Source organism: Drosophila gunungcola (assembly GCF_025200985.1).
Source record: "Drosophila gunungcola strain Sukarami chromosome 2R unlocalized genomic scaffold, Dgunungcola_SK_2 000004F, whole genome shotgun sequence".
Lineage (NCBI taxonomy): Eukaryota > Metazoa > Arthropoda > Insecta > Diptera > Drosophilidae > Drosophila > Drosophila gunungcola.
In genome coordinates, this window is record NW_026453167.1 from 5,421,868 (window position 1) to 5,442,731 (window position 20,864).

Here is a 20,864-nt window from a genome sequence, read left to right on the forward strand (position 1 = left end):
TCGATAGTTAGCCACACATATCTGTGGCAACGATAGTTCGATCCGCTTTGGTCACTCTGGTCGGTTATTAATTTACGAAATTTACGAACAATTAACATAAACTTTTACATTTATCTGTGTGTTTTAATAAAAACTTTATATTTATGTGTTATTGTTGATTACGTCTAAGTGCCACAGTGTCCAAAGGTGGAAACTCCAACAAGTTGCATGAAATTCTACAAATGAGAGTGATAAACACTAGAATGTTTTGATACAGTGTATATTCGTGTGAAATGATTCAGCAAGGCGGTGAGTAGAGCCAATAAACTGCAATTGCCCTTATTAATAGGGGTTCGATCGGCAATTCGGGTCTTAAAAATGGGTGGAAATACCATATGCCCACCTATCTTTCGGCCGCATAGGCAGCTGTATGTATGTGTGTATGTATGTATGATTGATTGATGCGTGCACGCACACACTTGCAACCAAATTAGAAGCCCCGTTAATCGTCATTGACAGTTAAAAGGTTGCTAATAGCAAGTTTAATTCTAAGTGCCATGCTAAAAGCTTCCGCAAATACCTGCAGATAGCACTGCCTGTAGATAGTATGCGGGTGGGGTGATTTCTTGCTGTGTATGTATGCCCACAAGTGGGACGATTTAGTCATCCAATGGAACCTACCATATTGATATGTTTTCCCTCTTTCGTCATATCATTATCGCTCCCAAAATTCAGCTTGATAAGATTTTACTTCTAATCGCTACCTTAGAGAGTCACCATGATCGGTCTGATTTATAAATTAGGCCATTTTCAAGATTGTTAGGAAAATATTTAAGGAAAGATTACCTACTTTATAGCGTGTGCGAAGTGTATACCAAAATAGGATAGGACAATAAATTCCCCGTTGTATCTTGCTTTTTATTCCTTAGAATGTAAAGATATAGTCATCCAATAAACTATATTGCATTTTCTGCCTCTTTCGCCTTTCCAGTCGCTCCCTGAAATCACCTCGATAAGAATTAGAGTTAAACACTACCTCAAAGTGTCACCATGATCGGGCCCAGTTCGCAGATCAGCAAGATCCTGCTCACCCTGCTGTTCCTGCTGATCATCTTCTACGTTTTCATGGACGTGGAGCTCTACCTGCGCATCCACAACTATGCCATCGAGCGAAACTACCACACGAATGTCTCCCTGCCCGTTTCCGCCGGCGGACAGTCCACCTCGGAGTCCGGATATGGCGGCAGCAGTACGAAACTCCCCACCGCCGGCGCCGCCGACAGGCAGCCCGCCTACGAGGACCACACCTGGATATCCTGTGATATAAACCCGCTCTGCCATGTCACCGTCAAGGCCATCCTGTTGGACCACACAAACCACTATCTATTCGCCCCGCTGGCCACCATGTTCGACAACGTGATCGGATTCTCGCGCTCCGCCTTCATCACGCCCAACATGATATCGTTTTTCCACGTGGGCGTGGCCTGTCTGGCGGGCAAACTGGTGGCCTCCGATAGCCTCGGTTACCGGCGTCTGGGCGTGCTGCTATTCCAGATCCGCACCTTCCTGGACGACCTGGACGGGCATGTGGCGCGCGTGCGGAAGCACATACGCGGCGAGCGCTCGGAGATCGGCACATCCGGCTACTATGTGGACGGACTGTGCGACGGACTGGGCTGCATTGCCCTGCTGCTGGGCATATTCTTCTACCTGAAGAACAACCCGCCGAGGAGGGGCTACTCGATCATACCCATGAGCGACTCCAAGGTGCCGGAGCCCACGATGATGATACCGAAGATGAAGGCCACCACGAGGAAGGTGGCCAAGAACGTGATCAGCTTCACGGGCCAGCTGCTGTTGAGCTCTACGGCGTGGAATCGCTACATAGCCGTCTACCAGAACATGTTGGAGCGGGAGGATGTGAGCAGCAGTCAGTCGCATTGCCAGGACTACGTCTTCAAGTCCACGTGGTTCTTTTGCGTGGCCTGGATGTGGCGCATCGTCAATGTCCACGCCCTGCTCCACTGCGTCCTGCTGAGCATCTTCTGCGACAAACTGTGGGACTTTCTGCGCGCGATCCGGTACAGCGGCTACATTATCCTGCTAGTTGCCATCTGTTTAACTGAAATGCACATTCTGGAGGCCCAGAACTACATCTTCAACTCTACGGCGTGCAGTAATATTTCACTGTGATTTTATTAATATTACGAGAGTAAATACAATAATATTTGTGTAGTGCAAATCAACGATGCCTTTTTTTAATGTGTATAATAAATGTATCATAATTGTTAGACTGCTCACGTTAAAGTCGGCACCGCCAATCACTAATATTTCGAAACCAACTAATGCATTTTGTCATTCGATCGCGGTCTGCAAGAGCAACAGAAACTCCTTCAGCTGTAAATAATAAATGTTATTGATTAATAAAATCTTGGTGTTTTTATGATCATAAAACTGTGGTGGGTAAATACATACGTGGGTTCACGTACAAAAAAAATTAATATCAACAATGTTACTAAAAAATTTTAAATTTGAAATTTTATTTTAAGGATGGGCTGCCACTTAAATTTTTTTGGCGTCGTTGGCAGCATTGCTCGAGGTCGTTTTTTCATATATGTATATAATTCAGTCAGTAATAAAAATATACAAATTTCATAATGTTTAATGTTTTTTTTAAATCTGTTTTTAACAAACATGGTTGCCGAAAAGGATAAAAAGGTGTACTGCTCGGTAAAGCCCCAATTCAAAAATGGATTGAAAATCAAAACACTGATAAGCTTAAAGCCCGAAAACGTAATGTAATAATTTCAAGGTAAACAATGCAAGCCACGGTCAGTGGACTTTGTAACAAATCTTAAACAATCCTCATATGATCTATTTTTTAGCTTCAGTAAATCCATTAGTGAACGAAATCGTCAATGCAGTGCCATAAGACCATAAATGGGCGAAACGTTTATTTTTAATAATGACACATTTTTAGTATTCTTCCAGTGCAGGTTGGGATTGTAAGCCGCACCAGCGTTGGTCACACTTGTGCAAACGTCAAGCGATACATACAGGAAAAAATCGGAAAGCCAGGAAAACATGGTTCACTTTTCTAAAGATATAATGTTGAAATATCAATTGTAAATATTACCTGTTTATTATTACGCACGGATTGAAAGTGGATGTGCATAAAATAGCGTGTGTTGTGATCGAAAAACGAGCGTGGAACGTAACGTGAATACCTGAATTCTGCCTGAGTGTGAATCGAATTCGTGTGAGAGAGTGCGAGCTTAAGTCTGCATTTACTTGACATATAACTAATAATATCAAGAATATCGTGTGGGAGCGCTGCCAGAAATCGAATCAGATAACCCTCTCAATAGTGTAAGAATTGTTGTGTAACCACTTTGGGTTTACTTACCGCTAATCCTGCCAAGAAGTACTTTCTTGCGGCTCTTATTCATTCAAAACCATTGATGATTCCTTACAAACGTCATCTTATTAATCGTGTTTTTAAAGGTTATACAAACTGAATATAGTTTAATGAATGTACCAATATAACATTTACGTTAGGTCTAGGTCTATATTATATATGCATTTGCGACGGCTCACCTTCTTATGTGTACGAGCAATTTTACCAAAACATGTGCAATTTGTTCTGATTTTCACTTCCTATTTTGGGGTGCACTGAAAAAAGTCTCACTTAGCTTAGAATTTTCATATTCATGTATTTATAAATATTTATTTAAATTATGGAAAAAAATAAACATGCTAGATACTTGTTACTAGGTAATAATATGTGGGACTACCTTTGACCTTACCTACGTAAAGGTTTTAGTTACCTTAAAAATGTGCTATGTTAGGTATTTAGGTACTGAAATATTTGTAGTTATTTTTTTTTTTTAAATTAGCTTGATACCACTAAATTGAATTTTATTAAGTTGCATAATTTCACTGCAACTATATCAATTACACAGCATATGCAAGATATACATGTAACTACAACCACACTTAATTGCCACAGCCTATACACAATATAATAATTCATCTACAATTTTGTAAAGAACAAATTTAGCTCAAAATTAAAAAAAAATTAAATTAAAAAATGTGTTTTTTTTGTACCATTTTTGTACTGTTTACCCACCTCTATATTTGACAAATCGTGTACCTTTACCTTACCTAGGTACTTATTTTCTCAAATAACTTGTACCGTGCCCCGATCTAAAAAACTACCTTTCCAAACACTGCATATGATAGATTTTGGTTCTCCATTTAATCGATATTATAAGTAGACAGCAGAACCTTTGTTAAAGAATACTTGAATTTTATATTGTACTGAGAACCTCTTGTGTTGACTGGTCTTTTACGAATATTGTGTGTAAAAAGTGGTATTTTGAAAATGCATCTGGAAAGAACGGATGAACTGAGTGAGTGCATTTCATGAATGCAGGGCAGAATATGTGGGATGCTTCAGTTGATTGAATGATATGGTGGATCATTTCTAGAGCGAAGTGTGAGCCCCGTGCGGCGATCGATTTTCCTAACTCTGTGTCGTTTCTAGCAGCACTCGAAGGAGGAGGGTCCGTGTCCGTGTCCGTGTCCTTGGTAATGGATTTCGTTCAAGTTTCGGAGGAGGAGGGTGACGAGCCCATTGAGCTGCCGGCCGAGGAGGATGGCACTCTGCTGCTGTCCACCCTGCAGGCACAGTTTCCCGGATCCTGCGGCCTTAAGTATCGCAACCTGGACACGAAGGCGGTTCGAGGAGTTCGCTCCAACGAGGGCAGACTGTTTCCGCCCAGCGTGGACTCCGGCTGGGGGGAATACCTGTACTTTTGTGTGTTTCCCAAGGGTGAGACTTGGTATTTGCCACACAAGTGGGAGGCACTTAACTTGATCAACATTTGTGCTTCGCAGAAAACAAGCGCAAGAGCGACGATAACTTGGAAAACTCAACGGCCAAGACCAAACGTATTGAGACCCGGCTGCGATGCACTGATCTTATTGTACTAGGCCTGCCCTGGAAGACCACTGAGGAGAGTCTGCGGGAGTACTTTGAGACTTACGGCGAAGTGCTGATGGCCCAGATCAAGAAGGACACCAAGTCCGGGCAGTCCAAGGGCTTTGGATTCGTGCGGTTTGGCTCATACGACGCCCAGATGCGTGTTCTCTCCAACCGCCACCTCATCGACGGTCGTTGGTGCGAGGTTAAGGTGCCCAACTCCAAGGTGAAACCTCTTTTCAGGCCCCAAAACTGGACAGCAAGTAATCATCTTTATCTTGCAGGGCATGGGCCATCAGGTGCCTTGCAAGGTCTTCGTGGGCCGCTGCACAGAGGACATAAACTCGGACGACTTGCGGGAGTACTTCTCCAAGTTCGGCGAGGTTACAGACGTGTTCATTCCCCGTCCCTTTAGGGCCTTTAGTTTTGTCACTTTCCTCGATCCTGATGTGGCCCAGTCGCTGTGTGGCGAGGATCACATAATCAAGGGTGAGTTAGTTAAATTTACAATGGGAAACTTTAATAACTAAGGTGCTTTCCCTAGGAGTTTCGGTGCATGTGTCGAATGCCGCCCCGAAAGCCGAGCAGAACAGGAACCAGCAGGTTCAGAGCTACAATTATAACTCGGCCAACAGCTTCGGCATGCACTCGTACCACCCGCAGGGCAACCACATGAATCCCGGCCGCAACGGACACCACAGAGGTAATAACCAACACAGCGCTCACGGCGGTGAGAGCTCAATCATCGCCAATAATCACAGCAACATTGGCACCACCGGCTACGGCATGGGCGGCAATAATTACGGCGGGAATTCGGGCGGGGGCTATCACAACAATAGCAGTAATCACTCTAGTGGCGGGAACGCAAATCGCCAGGACGGCGGCACCCAGTATAACAGTAGGCAGGCCAACTTTCACGGAATGAACCAGCCCCACAACGGCAACGTGGGCGGCAGCAACGGTTGGATGAATCGGGGCCACCTGGACATGCCCAATCTGCAGGCGCTGGGCATCAATTCGCAGGGATCGAGCTCCTCCAACCAGGGCCAGAACATGAGCAACCAGTCGATGCTCAATCTGAACTCGTTGCCGCTCAATCCCGCCCTGGTCGCTGCCGCCTTGAACCAGTGGAGCCTGGTGGGCAACCAGCTGCAGAATCAAAACCAGGACCAGCAGGCAAGCCTCCACATCTCTCTCAATGTTTCAAACAAAAAACTCTTTCAGTTACTTCGCAGGGAGGAAATTTTTTATCATGGATGGCCCAGAACGGTGGCCACAACAATGCCAACAACTTTGGCGGACGGAAGGGATCGAATAACCCGAACAACCCGGGCGCCAACGGGATGAACAAGGCGGACAATTCCGGCTGTAATGACCCACAGGTACTTTGCACTAAAGACCCCTTAAAGGACGCGTCACTAATGTTTTACAAATCTTTGCAGAATGGAAACACCGGATGGTCGAACCAGAGCAGCGGCTCTCAAAACTCCGTGGAAAAGTCAAACTTTCTTTAAGGCGGTACCAACAGCACGATTCGGTACCGGTACCAACTAATGTGGTTAATAATGACGCTGATTTAACCAGAACCTCTGTAGCTTACTTAAATATATATGTATTCTACATTTACAGAAATTAAGAATTGTATTTAATATGTGCTAGATATTTTGATAATTGTAAGTAAATGACACTCGATGGAGAATAATACAATTTATGGAACCCTTTGCGAAATAAATTCTGCACCAAAGCTCAATTTAAAGCACTGTATTAATTATTTTATTTCTTTGGTATTTTGGCAATGTATGTTAAGTTTTAAAAATGAATTTTGGGAACGTAAAAGATATATCTATAAAGTGCTTCGATTCTTAAGTTTTAATGTTAAAGCAATATGGTTTGCATTTAATTAGAATATCCACACTTTTGGTATTCTGCAGACATAAAATTTCTAAAATATATATTTTTTTTAAATTTTATATACATAGGCTAACTATGTATTAAATCGATCAGTTGAAAAACTATCAGCATAGCACTCACAAATTTACTTTAGTAATTAAGCTGTAAAAAAAACACCATACAATTTTTTTTTCTGGCTGCTCAATACGATTTTATTAAGGGCATTTAAGTTTTACCGAACAGATAACTAAAGCGGCCATATATTCTGAATTTTAAATTCAAAACACGGTTGATGAATGCGAACTTGGTAAAAGCATTTTAGCAAAGTTCAATTTTTCTTGATTGCTATTAAAATTTGAGTTTTGTTTGAGTTAAGATAGAAGAATACCCCCAACAAGCGAGCTTTATGTCAACCAAAATACAACCCTGTGTGTTTCATTCCGATATTCCATTATTCATAAGAAGCCCGCAATAACGGAATTTCGTTCGGCGACGCGTGAATTTTGACACATGAAGTTTGCTGAATTTCGAAGCACACAGATGCGAACCCGCTGCCTCCCGAAATGAACAAGATAATCCAGGACAAGTTTATTCCGCAGCAATTGTTGTACTTTATTGCCGGCCGGCGCTGCTGCCAGCAATTTCCGTGCACATTCCGGACCAGCGAGCACAAAGCGTTCGTGAATTGCGCGCGCTCCTTGGGCCTCCGATCGCAGATTGTGCAGGTCAATGGCAACGGGTGCGTGAAGATCTACAAGCAGGCATGTCGCCACTACCTGGAGGAGCCCAAAATGCTGACCATGTCGTCGGGCGCCACGCTGAGCATGTTCAGCCTGCTGGGCAAGAAGTCCTTAATGTCCAGAGAGGAGTTGGAGCTCAGCGGCGAAATGAACACGAGAAAACCCAGTGCCTTGGACATGCCATCACTGCAGCTACCCCTGTCCCCCATCCGTCCGCCGAATCTGGGCAGCTGGACGGAGACGCAGCGCCAATTCCTCGCCAGCTTTCCGGGTCACCAGATGCGCGACGAGATCATGCAACCCCTCTACGCCCACCGGGTGATCGTCTTCAATGCGGACCTCTCCTGGGACAAGTCCGTGTTCCTGCCCCTGCTCATCCTGGACGACTGCAAGACCAAGAAGTCCAATGCCAAGATCATCTGCATCGAGCGGCAAGCCATTGTGGCCCTCTACAACAGCCAGCGTATGGCCAACTTCTTTGGCGAGCAACTGGGAGATACTGTGGGCCTCCAGCTGCCGCACTTCGGCAACATCGGCTCCACCACCTTCATCGTCTTTTCGACGGCCGAGAACTTTCTGCGCTCCCTGGCCAGCCAGAAGTTGAGCAACGTAAGTCACCTCGTGGTGAACGATGTGCATCTGCATGATCCCCATACCGATATCCTGCTCAGCGAGATTCGCGACGCCTTGAACAGCAGTCCAAACCTGAGGGTGGTGCTGCTGTCGCAGATGGCCGACACCAAGAAGTTCATCGACTTCTTTGGCGAGGGCTCGGAGTTGAATGTGATGCCCCAGGAGCACCAGCAGCCGGAGGCGAGGCCACGTATCTCCTACCTGAACGAACTGCACAGCTGCATTGCTCTGGCCGGGATCCACAAGGGGCCAGACGTCTACAAGGAGCTCCCGGATGCATTCCGCACCCAGGGCCAGCGCAACGAGCAGATCGACAAGTGCCTGCAGGCCTACGCAGAGATGGGCACGGATGCGGCCATACGTCCGTTTCTGTATGCAGTCAACTATGACCTGGTGCCGGTCAACTACAGGCACTCCATGAACGGCAGGACGGCCGTGCACATTGCCGCCGAGCTGAACAACGACAGCCATCTCCGCCTGCTGCTCTTCATGGGCGCCGATCCCTATATCCTGGACATGAATCACCAGAGCGCCATCTCGCTGGCGGCCATGAATGGCAATCACATGTGCATCGATATCCTCAACCACTATAGTCTGCATGGCTATGTGTTGAAGAGCGCCAAGCCGGATTTCGTGGACTACGATCGTATAATAGACATCATGTATCTGTTGCGCACCAAACCGGAGTATTCACCAGGTGAGTTCTTTATGGGTGGAAATTATAGGACTGAGCTAGGATATAAACTAATTTAAAGGCAAAATTAAGCATAATTATAAGGAGTTTCGGGATAAAGTTAATATTTAAACTAGATATAAAGTATTTGGTGGAAAAGGCTGTTCTTGGTGCCTTAATAGAAGGTCTAAACTAAGATATGATCAAGTTTAAAGGCTATATTTAGCATAATTATAAGGAGTTGCAGGTAAAAGTTAAAATTTAAACTAGAAATTAAGTTTAAGTGTTCAAAATATTAAGACTTTCAGGTCTGAGCTAAGATTTAATCTAGCTTAGAGGCAATACATAGTTAAATGCTCAGATTAAGGACCATATTTGCACTAAACGTTGAATATTAGTAAGCAAATACTTATTTGGATGCCTTGAAATAGCATTTTCAAGGAAGGCTTAGCCAAAATGGTCAATGATAGATCAAAAATGGTTCGTAACGGTCCCGAAGTGACCCGTTCACCAAGCTTGAAAGCGATTAATCGGTGAAAGTGATGCCCCAATCGCCGCGCAAAAAGTTCCATCCGCAACGACGGCTATCGATTAGTATCGCCTGTCAATTGGGCATTGTTTTTTATAGAAGCAGCAAGATGAGCACCTACCTACAGAGCAGCGAGGGCAAGTTCATCCCGGCCACCAAGCGGCCGGATGGCACCTGGCGCAAGGCGCGTCGCGTCAAGGATGGCTACGTGCCGCAGGAGGAGGTGCCGCTGTACGAGAGCAAGGGCAAGCAGTTCGTGGCCCAGCGCAGCCAGGCCGGAGTGCCGCCTGGCATGTGTCCCCTGGTGGCCGCCGAGTCCAAGAAGGAGCGCGAGAAGCAGGAGCGCACCAAGGCCAAGCGGCAGGACAAGGATGCGGCCAGGCAGCCAAAGGCGCCGACGCCCGGTGTCCTGGTTATTCAGCCGCCGCCGTCCAGCACGTGTCCGCCTCTAAAAGCCAATCAGCAGCAGCAGCAGCAGCAGCAGCAGCAGCAGCAGCCATCTGGCAGCCGAGAGATCAACTCGTTGTCCAGGGCCATGGAGGACACACTCCAGCTGGACGGACAAGCTCAGGAGGTCGATCCCGCCAAGCTGTTGAAAAAGCTGCGCAAGAAAGTCCGCGAAATCGAACAGATCGAGAGCCGGATTCAGGCCGGCGAGCAGAAGAAACTGGACAAGGATCAGCTGGACAAGGTGAAAAAGAAGTCGGAGATCCTGCGGCAAATCAAGGCCTTGGAGGGCGAGCCGCGCTCATAGCCCTAAGTGGCAGGCCAGTCCACTCAGATACTGCTATATCCTCACCCTGTGAACAAATCACCGACCAGAAGTCGCGCCGCCTCACGAAAATAAAACACATACGAGTACATGCCTATGTCTGTTAAATAGTTATATTAGTTTTAGCCGAAGATGTCAAAGCCATTTAGTAATATCGATCTATTTTATTAATGTGTGTCTGTCTTAAAACCTAGTTTATACGAATGGAGGAGTGCCGCGTTTATTTATGTATAGGTAACTTTGTAAATCAGATTTAATAAATTAAACCCATTTGAAGCGAACAACATTAAAAAGAGTCGAATGATATTACTTCTTATTATACCCTTGCAGAGGGTATTAAAATTTCAGTCAGAAGTTTGCAACGCAGTGATGGAGACACTTCCGACCCTATAAAGTATATATATATTCTTGATCAGCACCACTAGGAGAGTAGATCTAGCCATGTCCGTCTGTCCATCCGTTCCTACGCAAACTAGTCTCCCAGTTTTAAAGCTATCTGCATGAAACCCTCCCATAGGAAAAATTGGAAAAACGGATGAAAAAAATTATAATTTTGTGTTTTTTAATTTTTTTTTTGTTTAGATTTTTGACATATAGTGATTGTTTAATATTTCAGAACTACGCTTTAAGTTTTATCAAAATCGGGAGACCATATCATATAGCTCCCATAGAAATAATAAAAATATTAAAACAAAAAATAAAAAAAAATCTAAATTCTTTATTTTTTATTTCATTGTAACATATAAGCTGCCATATGAACGATCGAATAATTGAGCTGAAAGTCAAGTGTTCAAGAGAATATTTTATTTTTGCAATAGCTGCATAAGTATATAAACTTCGGCTTGCCAAAGTTTGCTTCCTTTCTTCTTTTTGTTCTACTATTATCTACTGTATTCGATTTCTCTGTTTTTCAGGCAACATCCTCATTATTTTGCCCACCTACTACCATATTGTTAAGCTGAACTACATGCTACTGAGTCACTGTCTGACTGGCAACCTGCCGGAGCTCTCCATTTTCACGCTGCACGAGAACATGAGGAGGGAGTACATCGATGCGTTGGTCAATGCTCGCGAGGACACCGTGAAGGTGGTCCTAACCACGGATATTATCGAATCGCTCTGTCTTAAGGTGTCCTTCAAGTACGAAATAGACACGGCCTGCATGCTCAACCAGATCTACGATAGCAGCACCTACACCGGGGACGATCGATACGAATGGGTGTCCAAGGATTGCCTTCTGCGCAGGGAGTCGATTCTCGATCTCGAAGGTTAGTACTCTTTATATCTAGACAGAAGTAACTAGCTAATACAGTTAAAAAAACAAAAAAAAAAAACTAATTATTCTAGTAATTAATCGAAGAAACAAGCAAAGTAAAGTTTTTTTTTTGACAAAATGGCAGTTACACAAACAAAAAAATTGATTTTTGAAAAATTTTAAAATATTTACTGAAACAATATGAATTTTTCAGTGTATATTCTTAAATAAATGTACGTTAAAGAAATAAAATAATCAATTTTTTTTAATTCTAGCTGTGTATAACCCTGTAAATTGTTTTCTTCTGTTGCAGCTGCCGATGCGCAATGCTTCCGTTTGATATCGAAAGAGGCTTTCGAAGAGCTGGGGGAGAAGAGTCAGCCGCGCCTGCAAACCATGCAGCTGGACAAGATCTGCTTGACGGTTAAGTTGCTCTCGCCCAACATGATTATAAGTGAATATCTGGGCCTCACCATCTCACCGCCGCCGCTGATCAACGTGCACCAGGCCGTGCAGTTGCTCAAGAAAATAGACGCGCTGGACGAGACTGAGGATGTGACATGGCTGGGCTGCCGACTGCAGGACATCCCTGTGCCTTGCCAACTCGGCCGCATGCTGATCTTTGGCATCCTGCTGCGGTGCCTCGATCCAATACTCACCATCGTAAGCTCGCTGACCACGGCGGATCCGCTGGCCATTCCGTTCAACGAGGACATCGATCACTTGTGGGACAGATTCACCATTTACATCCAGAAACGCATCAAGAACGAGCGGGCACGCCTGGCGGACAATCAGTTCTCCGATCACTTCATCTTCGTGCGCTTGTTCCAGGAATGGCAAAATCGACTGCACGACAAGATAGCTCGGCTATATCTCACGGATGAATATGACTTTGTGCTAAACGGGTTGATGGAACAGCTCAGCTACACGCGCTCCAACATTGTGAGCTCCCTGCGGGCCGCCAATTTGGTCCACAGTCGTGGGAAGCTGAACTTGCATAATCTCAACCAGATGTCCGGTAATTGGCACGTTGTAAAGGCGGCCTTGACGGGCGGCATGTATCCCAATATCTGTGCCGTGGACACCGGTAAAAACTGCTTGAAATCGGCATTTTCCGGAAATGTTTACCTGCATCCCAACACTGTGCTCCGTGACTTTTTGGAGCCATTTAACACTTCGGCTCTGAACTTTCGCACACCTTGGATTGTGTGCACCAAGCAGAAGAACCATATCATATACGCCACCATGGTTGTTCCCTTGGCGGTGGCTTTGTTTGCCGGTAAGCTGATGCGAAATACATTTATGCAAAGCCTAACATGTTTTAATTATTTATTAAGGACCTCCCCGCCTTCGGGTTTCCCAAATATGCAACACCCAAGCTACTTCCGCCGATGGCATCGTTAATCTCTTCATAGATGAGTGGATCTGGATGGTTATGTCCAACACTTCGGCGGAGATGATCATGCGAACGCGTCAGTACTTCTTCAAAATGTATCACGAATTGCTGAAGAACTGTAGTGACCAGGACTTGTGGCGCACCAGCACCTTGACGGGTTCACATAACGCCGAAATGACTGAAACTCTAGCGCAGATTTTCGAGAACGAGGAATCTTTCGTCGGCTTTCCCAAGCCGCCGCCCACAAACTATATGGCACATAGCAAGATACCGGCCTTGTATCTTCTGAAAGTGAATGGGCAGTTCAGTTGGCTCCGCGAAATGGACGAGAATCGGGCGTTGTTCCAAAAGGCCAAACAATTCAATTCACATTTCGTAGAGAGGCAATTTTTCCTGCTCTTCTCGGATGGCGAATGCGAGGAGTTCTACACGAAAAGCACAGCAGCCTATATTGAAAGTGTGCTGGGGAAATTTGCCAGGCCCATTGAGTCACCCAACAGACATATCTTTGTGGTTCTCTACAGAAAGGATCCATCGGTAATGCTCAGCGTTAGTCGAGCCAAAACTATTAATGGTGAATTTACGCTGAAGGAATACTTCCGGAACTCCATTCCAGTGCATGAGATTTTGTGAGTATGAAACACACTTCGAAAGACTATTCAAATCAAATGTGATTTCTTTTTAGAGAGGCTTGTATATCGTTAAATTTTAACGTGCCAATATTCGATGGTCGCCTAATGTCATGTCTGATTGACAAACGTGTGGGAAACTTAATCATGGATCTGTTTGCCTTCCGACATCATTGGATTCACAAGCGATAAACCTGGGTTTTTGGTTAGTTTTTTATTGTGCGCTCACAGCCAGAACCAAAATTAGTATGTATTTGTGTGTATAAGCATTACTGCTGAATGATTTTGCTTGTCAGTAAATAATATTTTCTATTGTTTATAGGGTTTATTTTACGAAAGATTTTGAATATTTTTATGTGTAGTAAAAAAACGGCATGTATTCTACCTAAGCATTGTAAAAGCACGACGTTGCAGTAATATTGTGTTTATCTGGATGTTTATTTTGAATGTTATGTATATGAACATTTTAAGTTGAAGTGAAAACTATCAGATTACCAAATTAAGTGTGTGTCACTAAACATGTGTTTATATAAGTTTTTGAATGTATGAACCTTTTTAGTTTAACTAAATAGCAAGACAATAAAAATGCCATGCTTACTGAAATTAATCCAAGAGTTCTTGTTATAGTTAATTCCATTAATAAATTCCACACCCATTTCAGTTAGGTACAGCGCTGTATATTTCTATAAAATATATTCGAGATTAGTACAGAGATGGACATCTACACAGAAATGCTTTATATTGCTTAGCCTAAGTGGTAAATTGAATTCAATGGCACCCGCAGGATTTCACAATCATGTTTCTATACTTTTTCAGGTTGACATTCTCGTCGTTCAGGTGGTACAGAACGGGGAGGGCGCCCAGCCTGGTGGGGGCACAGCAGGGCTTGGGCACCTTCTTGGGCTCCAGCAGGTGGACCAGAGTCTGGACGATCGCATGGTTGGTGGCGTTCATGTGCGCGTTGAGCGGGAAATTGCACTCGCCGCTGCAATAGAAGGCGCCATAGCCCTCGGGGGCGATGATCCAGTCGTGCCAGCCCAAATCCTTGAAGTCTATGTACAGGGTCTGCATCTGGCAGCTGCGTGTATTCTCCAACGGTTCCAGGAGCGGCACATTGTTCGGAGACACCGACTTCTTGCGTTTGCGCGGATGGCTGGCACTGCGCTTGCTCCGGTGGTGACTGCTGTGGGCCGTGGCCTTGATCAGCTCCGGTCCCCGAAAGAAGCCGATCATGAAGGGCTGGAACTCGTCGTCCACCTTGCGATGGATCAGCCCAATGTCGTCCAGCTTAACCTCGCGATCGGGTCGATTCACGGCATGTGCCCCAATGTAGATGCCGTGGTTGTCCTTCGACTTGACCAGCCACTCGTGCAGGCCCTCCGTCACATTGAGTTCCAGCCAGCCCACATAGTCGCCAGTGGTGTTCACCGAGGAGAGCGGCTCCATGGTGTGCTGCTGGCCCATCGGCCCGGCTCCGATGGCATAGACCGTGATGGTGAACTCCCTGCTGGCCGTCAGCCACTTGCCCTCGTTGGAGTTCTGGTAGATGCGCAGCTCGGCCATCACCAGGTAGTTGTCGTTGGGCACCTTGGAGACGTCGAACCACAGGCGCCGGCCGTGCTCGTGACGCAGTTCGTCCACATTGTGGTGGCGCTTGTTCAGGAAGGTCATGATGATATCGCTCTCGTCGATGGCCCGCTTGTCCAGATCGGTGATGAAGTTCTTCTGCTCGCCCTCCTCCTCCTCGTCTTCCTCCTCCAGATCGGCGCTTCTCCTGGCCCGATGGCCATGCTCATCGGCATCATCTTCCTCGTGGTCATCGTGATCATGGTGCTCGTGGCTCAGGCCCTCCTCCGCCGTGATGCGATGATACACGTCCAGCAGGAACTTGGGGGCGGACTTGCGCAGCGACAACTTCTGGCCGCTCAGGTGGGCGGGACGCTCGGGGATGCCCAAGAACTCGAGGATCTCGTAGGAGACGTCCAACTTGTCGTCGTCGCTGAGCACCCGGTGCATGACCGTCTGGTCCCGGCCATTGTCTATGTAGATCCCCGACTGGGTGGCCTCCACCGACGTCGGCGTGGTAGCCACAAATATGAGCACCACCAGTCCGAGACCCAGAGAAGCCACAACCGCAACAGCCTCCGAGGTGTTCCGCAGACCCGACAACATACTGATACTGAATACTGGACGGATCGGTTGCGATCACGATCGATCACTATGTGGCGCTATGTTCAGGGACTATCTTCCAGGCGATCGCATTCAGGTATACACAAACATTTAATTGCCTATTTCGGGAGTTCCAGCGAACCGCAGGTTCTGAAAATTCTGACGCACTTACGGATTGTTGTGTGTATCTTAATCTTCAAGATGCATTTTCTGCGCATTCCAAGGAGGTTGGCAGCACCGCGTCTTCGACATCATAGATCGAACCAGAAGAACCGCCATTGTAGTAGTTCATTTGAACTGTGATCTTTAAATATTTTATAAGCAAGCATAAAATTACATGTTTTAGAGGTCAAACAGTAGTGTGTGTATTGTACTTTACTATTTTAATGCTACTTTTATTATAGCTTATTCGATCATATATTCTTAATTGTAAGTAATAAGTCTGTTGATCAATGCTAAATTATATAATTAAAAACCTTATACGAAAACATTTTTCTACGAAATTAATAAATATTGAAATAAACACACAGATATGGTAGTGTTTTTCATGATTAGGATTTTAAATATATAAATATATATATATATTTATTGCTTAATATTGATAAAAGTTTAACTATTGGAAACTAGACATTCGACCATTAATATATAATAATAAATCAACCGTAACGAAATGTGGGACAATATCGATGCATGTGTTCTACACGGATTTCCCACAGCCGGTTAAAAAATTGGTTTTCGAAAAATAGTTTTAAGGCATTCACACAAGCCCTGCTCCGGTAAAAAAAAATTGAGGAACGTGAAAAGAAATCGCCCCGCCAATAAAATAATTTAAATCGCAAATCTGTATATAATTTTGACATAAGCAAATGCAACACAATAATCGCAACAGCGAGTTGTAGCGATGTACTACTTATAGAAGAAAAAAGAGCTGTTGCGGAATTCGTTCGCTGTTGCGGTGCCAGTGTGAACAGGCTACGTTTTCATGCGATACATTATCGTTAATTCCGATATGTTCGATATAAAGATATTTTGATATGTTTTTGCCATCGCATCCCCCGTCTTCATTCCGTTTCGGCGTCGCGGCAAGATAACTTGTTTATTTCGTTTTAGTTTTAAGTTAGCGCGTTTTTCCCCACCGCCGGTGTCGCCCAAATAATGCTAGACACAGCCTAGAGCAACGGTGAGCTGGATTCGGTGGGCATGGGATAGTACGGCCACCACTTAACTTAACCCTTCTATGAGCAGGCAAACCAACTAGTACATTAACCGCCACACAAGCAGAAACGGAAACGGAATAATGGGCCGCAGCCGGAGTCCCGCCTCGCCGGCACACAGGAGACGCGAGAAGGAGCGATCCGAGAGGAAGAAGCGCAGGGAGCGCCGTTCCCGGGAGAGAGAGGCCATCGGAGTGGCCCCAGCCGGAGGATCAGGCGGAGGAGGAGGTGGCCCCAGTCGCCGTGACCGGGAGCGAGAGCGCGACCGGAGTCGCAGCCGTGAACGAGAGCGGGATCGCGATCGTGCGCGGGGCCGGCGATCTAGGTGAATAACAAAGTGTAGTGTACCAAAAGCCAAAACGATAAGTATAAAACTAGACATTTGAACCTAAAAATAAGAAGCCAGTCCAGGGGCGTAATGAAAGTAAAACCAAGGGGTCAAATATTGGCATTTGTTAAGGGATTTTACAGTTCTAAAGATTTTAGGGGTTAACCTCACTAGAACTTTATAGGTATAACCTAAGTTAAAGTGGTTAAGCAGCTAGGCTAATGAAAATGACTTAAAAAATCAGTTAAAGGGGTAGCTAACCCCCCGAGCCCCCTGTAACCCACCGCCCAGAACTTGTTTATTTACCCGCAAGTATCGATAGGTCCCACCAGTTCGATAGGCAGGTTATCGAAGGCTATGCAGCTCTGGCGGCTCAACAAAAAAAAAATTACCACGTGAAGCGAAATTGTGCGAATTTCATCACAGCTTTTAAACAGTTTTCCGGCCATATAAACCAAATCCAGAGACTTCTAAGATTCGGGCTCAGTCAGGTCAGAAAATCCGCTAAGAGAGTAACCAACGAGTGAAGAGCAAACCGGCATATACAGAGAAAATGGCGCTGCGCGTGCAATTTGAGAACAACGACGACATCGGCGTCTTCACCAAGCTGACCAACACATACTGCCTGGTGGCCATCGGCGGATCCGAGACCTTCTACAGCGCCTTCGAGGCGGAGCTGGCCGAGACGATCCCGGTGGTGCACGCCAATGTGGGCGGCTGCCGGATCATCGGCCGCCTCACCGTGGGCAATAGGAACGGGCTGCTGGTGCCCAACTCTACCACAGACGAGGAGCTGCAGCACCTGCGCAACAGCCTGCCCGATGCCGTGAAGATTCAGCGCGTGGAGGAGCGCCTGTCCGCGCTGGGCAACGTGATTGCCTGCAACGATTATGTGGCCCTGGTTCACCCGGATTTGGATAAAGAGACCGAGGAGATTATCGGGGACGTGCTGAAGGTGGAGGTCTTCCGGCAAACCATTGCCGACAACACACTGGTGGGCTCGTACACCGTGCTGAGCAACCAGGGCGGCATGGTGCATCCCAAGACCAGCATACAGGACCAGGACGAGCTGTCGTCCCTGCTGCAGGTGCCCCTCGTGGCGGGCACTGTCAACCGGGGCAGTGAGGTCCTCGCCGCCGGCATGGTGGTCAACGACTGGCTCTCCTTCGTCGGCATGAACACCACGGCCACAGAGATTTCGGTGATCGAGAGCGTCTTCAAGTTGAACCAGGCACAGCCAGCCACGGTGACGACCAAGCTGCGAGCGGCTCTCATCGAGGACATGTCCTAAGCGTCACCATTTATCACCTTTTATACTTGGTCTAAGGATTATCTGTTATCTTCTACACGAATGTCATATAAGAACGAAATACAAAAAACAAAATTGAAAAAAGACTGGAGCTGCAGACATCTTAAAGCTACTTCGAATTGTTGGAACTGTTAGGAAGCCATGGGTTTAGTTTAGGCTGTCTATAACTTCAGATATCTATAATATATAGTTTTTACCTATATAGGATATGTTGTTTATATAGTTATTTGAAAATTGCAGTTGTCGGGGAAACAGTTTCATAAGTTTGGGTAATGGTTTAGAAGTATTTCTCACTAGTAGCCTGGATTTTCTTCTTAAAAACATGGTATACTTTCAATTTTTAATGAATAACCGGTTATTTAATAAGGTTCCATATTATTAGTTTTTTTTGACATCCGCCCTAGCCGGTTTTCCGATGCATTTGCGATTATCTACCGGGATTGGGCCCTCAAACTATTATGAATCAACTCAAATTATTTGCCAAAAAAACGTAGTCTTATTGAAGCAATCCGACCGGTTGCAAAGTGTCGCATTTCGCTTAATTAAAACTTCAAATTGCACAATTGGGTGCACAATGCTCAAGGTCGCCCCAGTTAATTCCCAGGCTCCTCGTTGCAATTCGAATGCAATCAACTGGTCCTGTCACTCACTCACCAACTGAACAGTATTGAAACTCACAGCTCACGATGCACAATTCATGGTTTGCAGATCGCGGTCGAGGGGCGCCGGAGGAGGAGGAGGAGGCGGCGGCGGAAGCAGCGGCGGCAACAGCAGCTCCGGACCATCGACGTCGCGAAGGACGACGAGGAACAATGCGGCGGCCACAGCTGCCGACCGGCCCAAGCTCAACGAGGCAGACCTGGAGGGTAAATCGCCGGAAGAGGTCGAGATGCTCAAGACAATGGGATTCTGCACGTTCGACACCACCAAGAACAGGAAGGTCGAGGGCAACGATGTCGGAGAAGTGCATGTAATCCTGAAGCGAAAGTACCGCCAGTACATGAATCGCAAGGGTGGCTTCAACCGGCCGCTCGATTTCGTGGCCTAGCAGTCCTTGGCTATTGACCACAGGCACAGCCATCTCCACATACTTTTCCTTTGCCCAACTAGTTTGCTACGCTTTTTTACTTGTCCGTGCCCAATGGGCGACGGACGAAGACCTGCAATTTTATGCAATAGACCGGTTTACAAAATTCAGCCAGCTTTTGGCCCCATCCAAATTTCCACTCTTCAAGCAAGCTCTGCAAGAGGACAGCCTCATCACACTCATACCTCATCAATTAGTTATTTAGTAGTTTAAGCCTGAAGTGCGCCTTTGTTATAAAGTTGGCCCCCACGTTAATTTTACAACAAATATCTGGGGCTGAAAGCAATTCCAACCCCCTTCGGTTGGATAATCTGCTTTCAGCTGCAGCTGACCACGCACGACGATTGCTTTTTGAATATTTCAAAGTAATTAACAATTGTTTTTGTTGACATCTCACCATTTTGTACGAATACGAATTAACTGAAGCCAGCCTGAAAGCGAAATTCACAACAGCAAAATTTCCAAACTCACATACAGACAATTACTTAAAGTATTTGAAAACACACCACAGTCCGAAACGAACCATATATCCGCATCCATGTCCTTTTCCTGATCCAAATCCTCAATCCCAAAACCACCCAACAAACTTCCTCCATACGCTGCAATAGTACAACTTTTACAACCAAACAATATATATCAAATATATATTTTATATATATAGAAATTAAAATATACACACACACCACAAGTACCTTATCCCCGGAACCCCCAGAATCAACCTTACAATAGCCATAGCAATTTGTTGAAAGAATCATAATTTGTTTAACAATCAAAATGTTGTAATTAATCCAGTTAATTCCGATTTAAATCACAAGTGCCAACAGATCAGGCAAACCAACGATGAAGATAAATCACGTTTTTATAGAGATATTTGTATATTCATTTTGTACTCTTTTTATAAGAAAGACATGAATATTTGTATGCCGCAACCAGCGAACTATTATTAAGCAATAGTTACCGTTTTTTTTGACTTTGGATAACAATATGTATTTGAAAATTAAAATCTTTTCGGCCACACCACCCACACACATCTTATATCAATTATTTGTAGTTTTACACATAAACGAAATTGCAGGGATTTTTGTCTTACTTCATATTCTCCTACAATAAACTGATAATAAATTTGTAAAACCATTTCTAATACTCTGACTCTTATTTATTAAAGTTGAATTTGATAACAAATAAGCTGGATGTTATAATGGGATTGTATTGGAATATTTTGGGTAACAATTATAAGCAGCTAATAAACAAAAGCAATTGGGATTATGTATTTTGCA

General features: G+C 45.2%; 7 protein-coding genes across 13 annotated transcripts; 6 read left to right on the forward strand and 1 right to left on the reverse strand.

Annotated features, from left to right (window-relative positions):
* Positions 1-33: 33 nt before the first annotated feature.
* Positions 34-2,408, forward strand: LOC128253899 (ceramide phosphoethanolamine synthase). The gene is made up of 2 exons (XM_052982603.1): positions 34-288; positions 971-2,408. Exon 2 carries the CDS (start codon positions 1,030-1,032, stop codon positions 2,170-2,172), a length of 1,143 nt encoding a protein of 380 aa, XP_052838563.1. The 5' UTR covers positions 34-288; positions 971-1,029; the 3' UTR covers positions 2,173-2,408.
* Positions 2,409-2,981: 573 nt separating this feature from the next.
* On the forward strand, positions 2,982-6,719 carry LOC128254055 (TAR DNA-binding protein 43). 7 transcript variants are annotated; one of them, XM_052982847.1, is made up of 7 exons: positions 2,982-3,104; positions 4,529-4,813; positions 4,879-5,189; positions 5,248-5,452; positions 5,508-6,139; positions 6,199-6,345; positions 6,406-6,719. In XM_052982847.1, the coding sequence occupies exons 2-7, from the start codon at positions 4,573-4,575 to the stop codon at positions 6,475-6,477; spliced, it is 1,608 nt and encodes a 535-aa protein (XP_052838807.1). In that variant the 5' UTR covers positions 2,982-3,104; positions 4,529-4,572; the 3' UTR covers positions 6,478-6,719. The 7 variants fall into 7 exon arrangements, with proteins under 7 accessions (XP_052838807.1, XP_052838805.1, XP_052838804.1 ...); XM_052982845.1 differs by having other exon boundaries at positions 3,005-3,348; positions 4,526-4,813; XM_052982844.1 differs by having other exon boundaries at positions 3,005-3,348.
* A 559-nt stretch (positions 6,720-7,278) lies between these two features.
* LOC128254305 (benign gonial cell neoplasm protein) lies at positions 7,279-14,005 on the forward strand. The gene is made up of 5 exons (XM_052983325.1): positions 7,279-8,923; positions 11,115-11,468; positions 11,769-12,734; positions 12,793-13,480; positions 13,537-14,005. The coding sequence occupies exons 1-5, from the start codon at positions 7,417-7,419 to the stop codon at positions 13,670-13,672; spliced, it is 3,651 nt and encodes a 1,216-aa protein (XP_052839285.1). The 5' UTR covers positions 7,279-7,416; the 3' UTR covers positions 13,673-14,005.
* LOC128254311 (partner of Y14 and mago) lies at positions 9,389-10,493 on the forward strand. Its single transcript, XM_052983331.1, has one exon. The coding sequence runs from the start codon at positions 9,442-9,444 to the stop codon at positions 10,180-10,182; it is 741 nt and encodes a 246-aa protein (XP_052839291.1). The 5' UTR covers positions 9,389-9,441; the 3' UTR covers positions 10,183-10,493.
* Positions 14,006-14,135: 130 nt separating the features above from the next.
* LOC128254306 (protein 60A) lies at positions 14,136-15,880 on the reverse strand. The gene has a single exon (XM_052983326.1). It carries the CDS (start codon positions 15,650-15,652, stop codon positions 14,249-14,251), a length of 1,404 nt encoding a protein of 467 aa, XP_052839286.1. The 5' UTR covers positions 15,653-15,880; the 3' UTR covers positions 14,136-14,248.
* Positions 15,881-16,675: 795 nt separating this feature from the next.
* Positions 16,676-20,730, forward strand: LOC128254313 (U4/U6.U5 small nuclear ribonucleoprotein 27 kDa protein). The gene is made up of 3 exons (XM_052983334.1): positions 16,676-16,829; positions 16,895-17,188; positions 19,209-20,730. The coding sequence occupies exons 2-3, from the start codon at positions 16,947-16,949 to the stop codon at positions 19,546-19,548; spliced, it is 582 nt and encodes a 193-aa protein (XP_052839294.1). The 5' UTR covers positions 16,676-16,829; positions 16,895-16,946; the 3' UTR covers positions 19,549-20,730.
* On the forward strand, positions 17,269-18,586 carry LOC128254312 (eukaryotic translation initiation factor 6). The gene has a single exon (XM_052983332.1). It carries the CDS (start codon positions 17,745-17,747, stop codon positions 18,480-18,482), a length of 738 nt encoding a protein of 245 aa, XP_052839292.1. The 5' UTR covers positions 17,269-17,744; the 3' UTR covers positions 18,483-18,586.
* Positions 20,731-20,864: the final 134 nt, after the last annotated feature.

What these genes read in the sequence shown, in the direction of transcription:
- LOC128253899 (XM_052982603.1), top strand. Translation starts at nt 1,030, where the DNA reads ATGATCGGGCCCAGTTCGCAGATCAGCAAGATCCTGCTCACCCTGCTG.
- LOC128254055 (XM_052982843.1), top strand. Translation starts at nt 4,364, where the DNA reads ATGCATCTGGAAAGAACGGATGAACTGA. An exon ending in GGAAAGAACGGATGAACTGA is followed by an intron (nt 4,392 to 4,528) that starts GTGAGTGCATTT and finishes CGTTTCTAGCAG; the next exon opens with CACTCGAAGGAGGAGGGTCC. An exon ending in TTAAGGTGCCCAACTCCAAG is followed by an intron (nt 5,190 to 5,247) that starts GTGAAACCTCTT and finishes TTTATCTTGCAG; the next exon opens with GGCATGGGCCATCAGGTGCC.
- LOC128254305 (XM_052983325.1), top strand. Translation starts at nt 7,417, where the DNA reads ATGAACAAGATAATCCAGGACAAGTTTATTCCGCAGCAATTGTTGTAC. An exon ending in CAAACCGGAGTATTCACCAG is followed by an intron (nt 8,924 to 11,114) that starts GTGAGTTCTTTA and finishes TCTGTTTTTCAG; the next exon opens with GCAACATCCTCATTATTTTG. An exon ending in ATTCCAGTGCATGAGATTTT is followed by an intron (nt 13,481 to 13,536) that starts GTGAGTATGAAA and finishes ATTTCTTTTTAG; the next exon opens with AGAGGCTTGTATATCGTTAA.
- LOC128254311 (XM_052983331.1), top strand. Translation starts at nt 9,442, where the DNA reads ATGCCCCAATCGCCGCGCAAAAAGTTCCATCCGCAACGACGGCTATCG.
- LOC128254306 (XM_052983326.1), bottom strand. Translation starts at nt 15,652, where the DNA reads ATGTTGTCGGGTCTGCGGAACACCTCGGAGGCTGTTGCGGTTGTGGCT.
- LOC128254313 (XM_052983334.1), top strand. Translation starts at nt 16,947, where the DNA reads ATGGGCCGCAGCCGGAGTCCCGCCTCGCCGGCACACAGGAGACGCGAG. An exon ending in GCGCGGGGCCGGCGATCTAG is followed by an intron (nt 17,189 to 19,208) that starts GTGAATAACAAA and finishes CATGGTTTGCAG; the next exon opens with ATCGCGGTCGAGGGGCGCCG.
- LOC128254312 (XM_052983332.1), top strand. Translation starts at nt 17,745, where the DNA reads ATGGCGCTGCGCGTGCAATTTGAGAACAACGACGACATCGGCGTCTTC.